Here is a 13,643-nt window from a genome sequence, read left to right on the forward strand (position 1 = left end):
ATTCAATGTGGTTTCAGAATGACTTATATTTGTTTTCCTCCTGAAATCCCTCAGCCATGATTACTGAGCTCTACAGGATGACAATGTGTGCCTTAAATGGCAATAATTAGCTGCATGTTTTAATTATGCTACTCTAAAATTAAAGGTAGCTTTGCCTTGTTCGTTTCAGAACACCATCATATTCAGGGAAAATAACATCACACAAATTGCTCACCTGCAGCTTCTCATTCTCTTAGACTATTCCGCTTGATTCTACCTTCAAATTGATCCCTTTCTTATTTGTCCTACCTGCAGCTCAGAAACCTTAAAGCCTTGTGCATGGACTCTTTTAAGACCTCATGCTAAAAAAGACACTAACAAGAGAAATATACTGAACGATTCATCCCCATTCTGTTGAATCTTCTAACTTCTACTAGGTGAAATCACAGCGGTATGTTGAACAGTATGTTTTTTTGGGGGAGAGGGGATACATTTTAAACACCTACCCTAGTTAATTGAGGGCTTGGCCATGTTCTGTTATAATCTCCACCCGAGGACTGGCCACCCCTCATAGCCTGGTTCCTCTCTAGGTTTCTTCCTAGGTTCTGGCCTTTGTAGGGAGTTTTTCCTAGCCACCGTGCCTCTACACCTGCATTGCTTGCTGTTTGGAGTTTTAGGCTGGGTTTCAGTACAGCACTTTGAGATATCAGCTGATGTAAGAAGGGCTATATAAATATATTTGATTTGATTTGCTTAATTGACAGCAGGACTTACAACCATGGTTACCATGCATCCTAATGAGATGAAACTGAGCAACCGATATGACAGGATTGGTATTGTAACAGTCGTCGTAGTAAGTGGACCAAAGCGCAGCGGGTTGAGTGCTCATCTTAACTTTAATAGACCACAAACGAACAGGATTACAGGCTAAACACAGCTATGCAATCACAACTTCCCACAAAACCCAAACAAAACACACCCCTCTATATAGGACCTTCAATCAGAGGCAACGAGGAACAGCTGCCTCCAATTGAAGGCCAAATCAATAAACTAAACATAGAACTAAAAAGACTAGACTAGAACATATAAATATACTAACATAGAACTTAGCCCAAAAACCCCGGAAAACACTAACCAAACACCCCTCTACATAAACACACACCCCGAACCACATAAACCAAATACCCCCTGCCACGTCCTGACCAAACTACAATAACAAATAACCCCTTTACTGGTCAGAACGTGACAGGTATGAAGATGACTATACTGCCCTACCAAGAAAAAAGGCAGTAACTGCTCAATTGGTCAAAAATGAGTTAATGTCATTTTTGCTACATTAAATACATGCTTAATGATGTGTACAAGTATCCTGCCTCTATTGTATTGTGTTTTGAAGAAAATGGGGGTCATGTTAGCAGTTAACTGCATACAGTTACTGTGAAACCAAGGTAAATAAAAGCAATTTTTCTCAGTTCCACGCTATGAGCAGTTACTGCCTTTTTGCTTGGTAGGGCAGTATAGATTGAAGCACCACTGCCCTTGATCTTGGGCAGAGTGTCACTCAAGGACACCAGCCATGGTGAACACCCTTAAATACAGACACAACTATATAGACTGCTCTCCAAAGGAACATGGGTAAGGTCCTCCAGCAGTACTGGCACTTCCTGCCTCTTGATAAGTTCTCCACTACCTCCCAAATGGCACCCTATTTCTTATATACTGTAGTGCACTACTGTTAACCAGCACCCTATGGGCTTTGGTCAAAAGTAGTGCACTATAAAGGGAATAGGGTGCCATTTGGGACACACACTATTTTCCGTTTATCTCTTAAGGTCTAACTTGACCCTTTCCTCACCCCCTGAGCTCACATCCCATTACAGGCTTTACTGTTCTTCATGGTCCTGTCCCTGTTCCGGTCACCAACTGTGTGAAGAATGACCTTCACTGGTTCTTTTCTGGAAATTGTCTTATAAAATACACATGGCAAAAGTATGTGGACATGGCTTCCAATTAGTGGATTTGGCTATTTCAGCCACACCCGTTGCTGACAGGTGCATAAAATCGAGCACACCACCATGCAATCTCCATAGCTAAACATTGGCAGTAGAATAGCCTTACTGAAGAGCTCAGGTACTTTCAACAGGCCAACGTCATAAGATGCCACCTTTCCAACAAGTCAGTTCGTTAAATTTCTGCCTTGATAGAGCTGCCCTGGTCAACTGTGAGTGCTGTTATTGTGAAATGGAATCTATTAGCTACAATGGCTCAGCCGTGAAGTGGTAGGCCGCACAAGCTCACAGAATGGGACTGCCGAGTGCTGAAGCAGGTAGCGTGTAAAAAACGTCTGTCCTTGGTAGCAATACTCACTACCGAGTTCAAAACTGCCTCTGGAACAACGTCAGCACAGGAACTGTTTGTCGGGAAATGGATTTCCATGGCCAAGCAGCTGCACACGAGCATAAGATCACCATGCGCTATGCCAAGCGTCAGCTGGAGTGGTGTAAAGCTCGCCACCATTGGACTCTGGAGCAGTGGAAATGCGTTCTCTGGAGTGATGAATCACGCTTCACCATCTGGCAGTCTGATGGACAAATCTGGGTTTGGCAGATGCCAGGAGAACACTACTTGCTCCAATGCACAGTGCCAACTGTAAAGTTTGGTGGAGGAGGAATAATAGTCTGTTTTTCATGGTTCGGGCTAGGCCCCTTGGTTCTAGTGAAGGGAAATCTTAAAGCTTAACACAGTTTGGGGAAGGTCCTTTCCTGTTTCAGCATGACAATGCCATTTACAATTATTTACAATTTTTAAATTTTATTTAACCTTTATTTAACTAGGCAAGTCAGTTAAGAACAAATTCTTATTTACAATGCCGGCCTACCCCGTGCCAAACACTGATGAACCCGGTTTGTCAAGATTGGTGTGGAAGAACTTGACTGGCCTAAACAAAGCCCTGACCTCAACCTCATCGAACACCTTTGGGATGAATTGGAAAGCCAACTGCGAGCCAGGCCTAATCGCCCAACATCAGTGCCCGACCTCACTAATGCTTGTGGCGGAATGGAAGACCCCACAGCTATTTCCCAACATCTAGTGGAAAGCCTTCCCAGAAGAGTGGCGGCTGTTATTTCAGCAAAGGGGGGGATCAACTCCATATTAATGCCCATGATTTTGGAATGAGATGTTCGATGAAACTGGTACCCACTCAATGTCATTTATGTCATTATGTCCTTTTGATGTAAAATCTGCTCCCATTGTGTAAAATTCTTGACAGTTACGGCGAACTGACATCAAAATGAAGAAACTGGTACCCACACTACTGTAAGTGCACATTAGAATGGAGGCAGGTAGTCGAGGGAAATCATAACAGCTCACTCACAAAGTAATTAACGAGGCGAGAATCTGTCGAATTTACAGACACACTCTAGAATAAGATACAAATTGTTTTAGGTGCATATTCTACTAGTTATAAATGTTGCAGAAGTTTTAGTACAGCAGATTGTTGGTAAAACCATGATCATGTGTTCCAACTGTGTTTGATTGAGACAAAACAATCTTAAAAGCCCAATACACAGTGCATATGCATAAATCATTCATGATGTAAGCGCATGATATTTAATTCATAAAACAAAGAACATGTTAAATGTTTCATTGAACTGGGAACATCAATGCTTTATGGTGGCCAGTAAATTTGCTGGCTAAACAGTGAAATGTTATTGGCTTCCTCTACATTCTCTCTAAAGGGAGTTATTAGGTCTCACACTATGAGGACTCCCATTTGGTTCTCTATATCCGCTAGCTGTTCCCAGGATCTGCTTATTCCCACTATAAGACAATAATATCATCCATAGCCTGCATCACTCCAAATAACTAATTTCTCTAGAAGTCGTTAGCTGAGATAATGAGATGCAGGCTATAGACTGTCTGCAGACAGAGAGATGCTAGCACACATAGACTGGCTGCAGACAGAGAGATGCTAGCACACATAGACTGGCTGCAGACAGAGAGATGCTAGCACACATAGACTGGCTGCAGACAGAGAGATGCTAGCACACATAGACTGGCTGCAGACAGAGAGATGCTAGCACACATAGACTGGCTGCAGACAGAGAGATGCTAGCACACATAGACTGGCTGCAGACAGAGAGATGCTAGCACACATAGACTGGCTGCAAACAGAGAGATGCTAGCACACATAGACTGGCTGCAGACAGAGAGATGCTAGCACACATATACTGGCTGCAGAATCCTCAAGAGCTGAAAAAAACTGTTGTATCATTGTAGAGAGAAGAAGAAGAGCGTATCATATGCTCCCTGCAGTGCTGAGAGAAAGTGTGTTTTTCTCTCTCTCTCTCTGTGTGTGTGTGTGTGTGTGTGTGTGTGTGTGTGTGTGTGTGTGTGTGTGTGTGTGTGTGTGTGTGTGTGTGTGTGTGTGTGTGTGTGTGTGTGTGTGTGTGTGTGTGTGTGTGTGATTCAACTGCATGAACAGTTGGTGGTTTAGTGTAGCACAATGATTTAAAACCACTGAAACCATATCACATTGCGAGAGATAGAAAGAGAGAGAGAGAGAGAGAGAGAGAGGGGGAAGAAAGAGAGATAGAATGAGAGGCAGAGTGGAAGAAAGCAAGAGAGAGAGCGAGAGGGGGGAGATTGGTTTAAAGATAGAGAGAGAGAGATAACAGGAGAGAAAAAGAAAAGAGACAGAAAGAGAGCGAGAGAGAGAACGAGCGAGAAGGACTGCAATGACATGTACAGTCAACGCTATCAAGCAAAATGCAAATGGCTCTTTTGTTCTGGAATCTCTAATTAGGGGGCATAAGAAATAATGATGGCTATGACTACCCATAAACCTCTGCAACACTCATGTGTATCTAATGGGGTAAAAAAACAATAGTTCAAGTAAATTGAGGACAAGTCTGGAAATGCTGACATCTTTTCCTGTGATTAGAATGCAGGGAATGCAGGAATCTAAAAAACATGCAGATGAAACCGTGTCCTGTATTTCACCTGAGATCTGAATATTGTCCACAGACTGTTCTGATTAGAAGGGATTTTGTTGCAGTATAGAACTCAAATGATGGGTTGGTTGTGCGCAAATGGATTCATCACGTGATTTGACAAAGATTTTAATACTCTTTCTTCTTAACAACATATTAAAAATACACTATTTTTTTTGTAAAGAATAAGCATCAGAGCAACTTAATGTAAAGCGTTACCAAATCTCCTTTTCACCCTTCAAGTGTCTGTCCTGCTTCATCTGTCAGTGTTTCTGCTGGAATAATATGAATGGACGTGAGGGGTTAACGTCAACCCACAGTGACAGGGTCAAAAAGCATGAAATCAGCTGCTAAATTAGCTCTTTTATTCTTCATTAGGGAAGGCCATTTAGCACGATGTAAAGTACTGGCACCAAGTGAGAAATGAAGAAGATAACTGCTCTCAGATCAGTATTTTAGGGATATTAAAGCTTCTGATTAACAATCTACACTGAGTGTACAAAACATTAAGAACACCTGCTCTTTCCATGACATAGATTGCCCAGGTGAATCCAGGTGAAAGCTATGATCCCTTATTGATGTCACTTGTTAAATCCACTTCAATCAGTGTAGATGAAGGGGAGGAGACAGGTTAAAGAAGGATTTTTAAGCCTTGAGACAATTGAGACATGGACTATGTATGTGTGCCATTCAGAGGTTGTAAGGCCAAAACAAAAGATTTAAGTGCCTTTGAACGGGGTATGGTAGTAGGTGTCAGTGTAACAGTTGTTAAAGTACTGTGTGAATTTCACCAGGTTCATATATTAATATGGCATGTTGATTTGTTATTATGCATGCCTGCATCCTGGGAGTAGGGGAGTGTGTACTTACGTTTTGCCCTGCGTGATCGTGCTCAAATCATTTTGATGCACTCTGAGAGGTAGGCACACTTTTTCTGTCGTCTTCAGAAAAGTTTGATTCTTTTAAGCACAAAGTCATACACACAGTGTTTGGTTCATGAATAATGATGTATATTTAGAGGTTACTCATAAGTGGATGGTATTGTTAAGATGCACTTGTAATGGAACTATTTAGGATGATATCAACATTCTGAATTCAACATGTGGTTAATAGCTAGCTAAGGTATTAGCAGGCTATTGTATGTGTTGATGCACAATAAGGAGAGGCTGTACTCATTTTTATATTCGAAAATCATTTTGATGCACTATGAGAGAAAGAGGCGACGATTCGCAGAACATATGTGCTCTACAAATGTTTTATTTTCTTTTGGATGCAGATGCTTAATTAAAACTACCTGATCTCCAAAGTCCACGTCTATAGTCTCAATCAATCACACACAACGCAGAGTTACAGCGGTGCAGTACAGCACCGGTTACACCAGGAACACTGGTTTGTGTCAAGAACTGCAACACTGCTGGGTTTTTCATGCTCAACAGATTCCCGTGTGTATCAAGAATGCTCCGCCACCTAAAGGACATGCTTTTGACACCTTGTAGTCCATGTCCCGATGAATTGAGGTTGTTCTGAGGGAAATGTTTTGTATACTCAGTGTACTGTAGGTCTTCTTGTAAAGTGTTAACAAATCTCCTTTTCACCCTTCAAGTGCCTGTCCTGCTTCATCTGTCAGTGTTTCTGCAGGAATAATATGAATGGATGTGATGGGTTAATGTCAAAAAACATGAAATCAGCTGCTAAATTAGCACTTTTATTCCTCATTAGGGAAGGCCATTTAACATGATGTGAAGTACTGGCACCAAGTGAGAAATGATCAAAATAACTGTTCTCAGATCAGTATTTCAGGGATATTGAAGCTTCTGACAAACATCTACAGTAATGTAGGCCTTCTACACAGCATCATCTACAGTAATGTAGGCCTTCTACACAGCATCATCTACAGTAATGTAGGCCTTCTACACAGCATCATCTACAGTAGATACATGAAGTACTTCCTCTTTGTGTATCTGGGAGAGTAATACATTCATATTTACTCTCTCACAGTCTTTAAAAGAGCACTGATGAATAGTTAGTAAAGGGTTTACCGTTATGAAAGGTAATGTCTGTTAGAGAGAGGAAGGAAAACTAGCTAATTCTAACCACAATCTCTTCCACAGCAGGTTTCTCTCTTTTTTTCCTCCAGAGATATTACAGTATCTCTTTTTATCTCTCTCTCTCTCTCTTGCTCTCTCTATCCCTCCCTCCCCCTCTCTATCTACCTAACTCACTTTCCTTCATTAGGGTGGTTGGCGTGCTGTTTATCACTAAGACACTCATTTATTACAAAGTCCTAAGCTTTAGGGGAAATAATCAAAGATATGGATATTGTGGGGAAATGCTAGTTTATATCCAACGGATGTGGCTGGTGTTTGAGAGATGAAACCTCCTTCTATTTCATGTTGGAATCCCCCCAGTAACTACCAAGCTATGATGTGCGTGACAACCCCTTATATGGGTTGCAAGTGTTCACGAGGTGATGAACTATCAGTTTAGTAGAAGGTAACAGGTCACCAGGACCCATGACCTTTCACAAGCAATTCATAATGACAGCTTAGTGATTGAGAAAGCCAGGGATGGTGGGAGGGAAGAGGGGAGTAAGGGAAGTGTATTAGCCATTTGACAAGTTGGTAGAGTTGGCTCTGGTCTGCTGCTTCCCTGATAATTTCCCTGTCTGTCCATCTCTCATCTGACTGGCTGTACTGATAGTCTGTCTGTTAATCTCTCATCTGACTGGCTGTAGAGAAAGGAGGATACCTAGTCAGTTGTACAACTGAATGCCTTCAACTGAAATGTGTCTTCTACATTTAACCCAACCCCTCTAAATCAGAGAGGTGTGGAGGCTGCTTTAACCCAACCCCTCTAAATCAGAGAGGTGTGGAGGGCTGCTTTAACCCAACCCTTCTAAATCAGAGAGGTGTGGAGGGCTGCTTTAACCCAACCCTTCTGAATCAGAGAGGTGTGGAGGGCTGCTTTAACCCAACCCTTCTGAATCAGAGAGGTGTGGAGGGCTGCTTTAACCCAACCCTTCTGAATCAGAGAGGTGTGGAGGGCTGCTTTAACCCAACCCTTCTGAATCAGAGAGGTGTGGAGGGCTGCTTTAACCCAACCCTTCTGAATCAGAGAGGTGTGGAGGGCTGCTTTAACCCAACCCTTCTGAATCAGAGAGGTGTGGAGGGCTGCTTTAACCCAACCCTTCTGAATCAGAGAGGTGTGGAGGGCTGCTTTAACCCAACCCTTCTAAATCAGAGAGGTGTGGAGGGCTGCTTTAACCCAACCCTTCTGAATCAGAGAGGTGTGGAGGGCTGCTTTAACCCAACCCTTCTGAATCAGAGAGGTGTGGAGGGCTGCTTTAACCCAACCCTTCTAAATCAGAGAGGTGTGGAGGGCTGCTTTAACCCAACCCTTCTGAATCAGAGAGGTGTGGAGGGCTGCTTTAACCCAACCCTTCTGAATCAGAGAGGTGTGGAGGGCTGCTTTAACCCAACCCTTCTGAATCAGAGAGGTGTGGAGGGCTGCTTTAACCCAACCCTTCTGAATCAGAGAGGTGTGGAGGGCTGCTTTAACCCAACCCTTCTGAATCAGAGAGGTGTGGAGGGCTGCTTTAACCCAACCCTTCTGAATCAGAGAGGTGTGGAGGGCTGCCTTAATCGACATCCACGGCGCCCGGGAAACAGTGGGTTAACTGCCTTGTTCAGGGGAAGAACGACTGATTTTTACCTTGTCAGCTCTGGGATTCAATCTAGCAACCTTTCGGTTACTGGCCCAACGCTCTAACCACTAGCATACCTGCCACCCCTGTAGTGACAGTCTATCTGTCCATCTCTCATCTGACTGGCTGTACTGACAGTTCCTCTGCCTCTCTAACTCAAGGCTGTTCCTCTGCCTCTCTAACTCAAGACCGTTCCTCTGCCTCTCTAACTCAAGACCGTTCCTCTGCCTCTCTAACTCAAGACCGTTCCACTGCCTCTCTAACTCAAGGCTGTTCCTCTGCCTCTCTAACTCAAGACCGTTCCTCTGCCTCTCTAACTCAAGACCGTTCCTTTGCCTCTCTAACTCAAGACCGTTCCTCTGCCTCTCTAACTCAAGGCCGTTCCTCTGCCTCTCTAACTCAAGACCGTTCCTCTGCCTCTCTAACTCAAGACCGTTCCTCTGCCTCTCTAACTCAAGACCAATATAAGGTTTAGTAGCTGCTAGAGCGCTGCTGAATGCATTCCAAGAACACAGACACATTCACAATGAGATTCATTCATGTATAGGTGCATGCACACACACACACACACACACACACACACACACACACACACACACACACACACACACACACACACACACACACACACACACACACACACACACAATGTACCTTTAAAGTTGATCTTGAAGCCTATGGAGCCAACGCTCTCGTCTGATTGGAGATGGAGCCACATCTGATGGGTCATGCTGACGATGAGGTCAGGGACAAAGCTACCTGAGAGACTGGAGGGAGGAAGACAAGAACACACTGTTAGCCTGACACACACACACACACACACTCATCCACATGCTCACACGCTCACACAGACAAACACACACACAGACACAAACCTTACCTGTAATATGGGACTGTTCCACTGATAACAACACTCACTATCCCTCCTGACTGTAATATGGGACTGTTCCACTGATAACAACACTCACTATCCCTCCTGACTGTAATATGGGACTGTTCCACTGATAACAACACTCACTATCCCTCCTGACTGTAATATGGGACTGTTCCACTGATAACAACACTCACTATCCCTCCTGACTGTAATATGGGACTGTTCTACTGATAACAACACTCACTATCCCTCCTGACTGTAATATGGGACTGTTCCACTGATAACAACACTCACTATCCCCCTGACTGTAATATGGGACTGTTCTACTGATAACAACACTCACTATCCCTCCTGACTGTAATATGGGACTGTTCTACTGATAACAACACTCACTATCCCTCCTGACTGTAATATGGGACTGTTCCACTGATAACAACACTCACTATCCCTCCTGACTGTAATATGGGACTGTTCCACTGATAACAACACTCACTATCCCTCCTGACTGTAATATGGGACTGTTCCACTGATAACAACACTCACTATCCCTCCTGACTGTAATATGGGACTGTTCCACTGATAACAACACTCACTATCCCTCCTGACTGTAATATGGGACTGTTCCACTGATAACAACACTCACTATCCCTCCTGACTGTAATATGGGACTGTTCCACTGATAACAACACTCACTATCCCTCCTGACTGTAATATGGGACTGTTCCACTGATAACAACACTCACTATCCCTCCTGACTGTAATATGGGACTGTTCCACTGATAACAACACTCACTATCCCTCCTGACTGTAATATGGGACTGTTCTACTGATAACAACACTCACTATCCCTCCTGACTGTAATATGGGACTGTTCCACTGATAACAACACTCACTATCCCTCCTGACTGTAATATGGGACTGTTCTACTGATAACAACACTCACTATCCCTCCTGACTGTAATATGGGACTGTTCCACTGATAACAACACTCACTATCCCCCTGACTGTAATATGGGACTGTTCTACTGATAACAACACTCACTATCCCTCCTGACTGTAATATGGGACTGTTCCACTGATAACAACAGTCACTATCCCTCCTGACTGTAATATGGGACTGTTCCACTGATAACAACACTCACTATCCCTCCTGACTGTAATATGGGACTGTTCCACTGATAACAACACTCACTATCCCTCCTGACTGTAATATGGGACTGTTCTACTGATAACAACACTCACTATCCCTCCTGACTGTAATATGGGACTGTTCCACTGATAACAACACTCACTATCCCTCCTGACTGTAATATGGGACTGTTCCACTGATAACAACACTCACTATCCCTCCTGACTGTAATATGGGACTGTTCTACTGATAACAACACTCACTATCCCTCCTGACTGTAATATGGGACTGTTCCACTGATAACAACACTCACTATCCCTCCTGACTGTAATATGGGACTGTTCTACTGATAACAACACTCACTATCCCTCCTGACTGTAATATGGGACTGTTCTACTGATAACAACACTCACTATCCCTCCTGACTGTAATATGGGACTGTTCCACTGATAACAACACTCACTATCCCTCCTGACTGTAATATGGGACTGTTCCACTGATAACAACACTCACTATCCCCCTGACTGTAATATGGGACTGTTCTACTGATAACAACACTCACTATCCCCCTGACTGTAATATGGGACTGTTCTACTGATAACAACACTCACTATCCCCCTGACTGTAATATGGGACTGTTCCACTGATAACAACACTCACTATCCCTCCTGACTGTAATATGGGACTGTTCTACTGATAACAACACTCACTATCCCTCCTGACTGTAATATGGGACTGTTCCACTGATAACAACACTCACTATCCCTCCTGACTGTAATATGGGACTGTTCCACTGATAACAACACTCACTATCCCTCCTGACTGTAATATGGGACTGTTCTACTGATAACAACACTCACTATCCCTCCTGACTGTAATATGGGACTGTTCCACTGATAACAACACTCACTATCCCTCCTGACTGTAATATGGGACTGTTCTACTGATAACAACACTCACTATCCCTCCTGACTGTAATATGGGACTGTTCCACTGATAACAACACTCACTATCCCCCTGACTGTAATATGGGACTGTTCTACTGATAACAACACTCACTATCCCTCCTGACTGTAATATGGGACTGTTCCACTGATAACAACACTCACTATCCCCCTGACTGTAATATGGGACTGGCACATTGATGGACAATCTTTAAATCAGATTACACACAAGTCAATGTTATGGGGGACTATAATAACTTCAAAGATTAATGTTAACATGTACCCCACCACATAAATGTGAACATTTACCCCACAACATGAATGTTAACATGTACCCCACCACATGAATGTGAAAATGTACCCCACCACATGAATGTTAAAATGCGCCCCACCACATGAATGTTAACATGTACCCCACCACATGAATGTTATTAACATGTACCCCACCACATGAATGTGAACATGTACCCCACCACATGAATGTTAACATGTACCTCACCACATGAATGTTAACATGTACCCCACCACATGAATGTTAACATGTACCTCACCACATGAATGTTAACACGTACCCCACCACATGAATGTGAACATGTACCCCACCACATGAATGTGAACATGTACCCCACCACATGAATGTTAACATGTACCCCACCACATGAATGTGAACATGTACCCCACCACATGAATGTGAACATGTACCCCACCACGTGAATGTTATTAACATGTACCCCACCACATGAATGTGAACATGTACCCCACCACATGAATGTTAACATGTACCCCACCACATGAATGTTAACATGTACCCCACCACATTAACAAAAATGTAAACACTGTGGAGTATTTCTGTCTTTAATAAATCCCTTTTGTGGGGAAAAACTCATTCTGATTGGCTGGGCCTGGCTCCCCATTGGCCATGGTTGCCCTCCAAGGCCCACCCATGGCTACACCCCTGCTCAGTCATGTGAAATCCATAGATAAGGACCTAATTCATTTCCATTGACTGATTTCCTTATATGAACTGTAATTCAGTAAAATCTTTGAAATTGTTGCATGATATTAATTTATGTTTTTGTTCAGTATAGATCCAGTAAAACGCTCAGCCACTCACACTTGTAGTATCGTCTTGGGGTCACCCACTTCCCCTCCATCACCGATGGTTAGCGTGTCGTAGGCAATCTCCAGGTCAAACTCCTCAAAGTTGATTTGAATGACCTGTCGGTGGACAGAAGAAATCAGACATAATGGTTAGCCATGTGTCAAATTGCCTGAATTAACGTATATGGCTTTCTCATAATTTAATTCCACTGGAACAGCTACAGTAATACATGAAAATCGGCTGGAAGGGACATCAATGTTTCAGAAGAATTTGGCATCACAAAAGAAAGACTGTTGTCATGTGTTTTGAGGATTTATTGAAATACGGTGATCATAGTAAAATAGTCCCTGTGATTGCAGAACAACTAGGGTAAATATACCTTTTGATGGTAGGCCACAATACTTTATTAAAGGGATAGATCACTTGAATACATATTTCGGTTGTTTGTTCATTAGTCAATGATGCATCATCATCACAGTTTTCTTGAAAACTTGATTGCTGAGAGTGCAGTAAAATATGACGGCCATTTTTTTTTGTAGACAGACCAGCTCAGATGACGTCATGTATTAGAATGTTGGTTCATTCCATGGCTCATTATTCTGTTGTCTAGTTATCAAAATCATGACACTAATCTAAGATGAAAAGATGGAAACGGAACATCCTGTTAACTAAATTAAATAACTGTAGTACATAATTAGGGTTGCATCCGAAAAGACAGCTGACAGCCTCTCTCTCTCTCTCTCTCTCTCTCTCTCTCTCTCTCTCTCTCTCTCTCTCAATTCAATTACATTCAATTCAATTCAATTCAAGGGCTTTATTGGCATGGGAAACATATTTTAACATTGCCAAGTGAAGTAGATAATAAACAAAAGTGAAATAAACAATACAAATGAACAAAATAAAAATGTCTCTCTCTCT

The 13,643-nt window shown here is 42.8% G+C and overlaps 1 protein-coding gene across 3 annotated transcripts in view; it reads right to left on the reverse strand.

The window, feature by feature from the left end:
• The window catches only part of LOC106588997 (CUB and sushi domain-containing protein 3), a 746,396-nt gene that overhangs the window by 292,919 nt on the left and 439,834 nt on the right, over positions 1 to 13,643 (reverse strand). For all 3 annotated transcript variants that reach the window (XM_045709277.1, XM_014178612.2, XM_014178611.2), the window contains 2 exons: positions 12,738 to 12,841; positions 9,331 to 9,443 (listed from right to left, as the gene is read on the reverse strand). In XM_045709277.1, coding sequence (XP_045565233.1) covers positions 9,331 to 9,443; positions 12,738 to 12,841 — 217 coding nt within the window. The remainder of the gene's footprint in view (positions 1 to 9,330; positions 9,444 to 12,737; positions 12,842 to 13,643) is intronic.

This window comes from Salmo salar, chromosome ssa27, assembly GCF_905237065.1.
Source record: "Salmo salar chromosome ssa27, Ssal_v3.1, whole genome shotgun sequence".
NCBI lineage: Eukaryota > Metazoa > Chordata > Actinopteri > Salmoniformes > Salmonidae > Salmo > Salmo salar.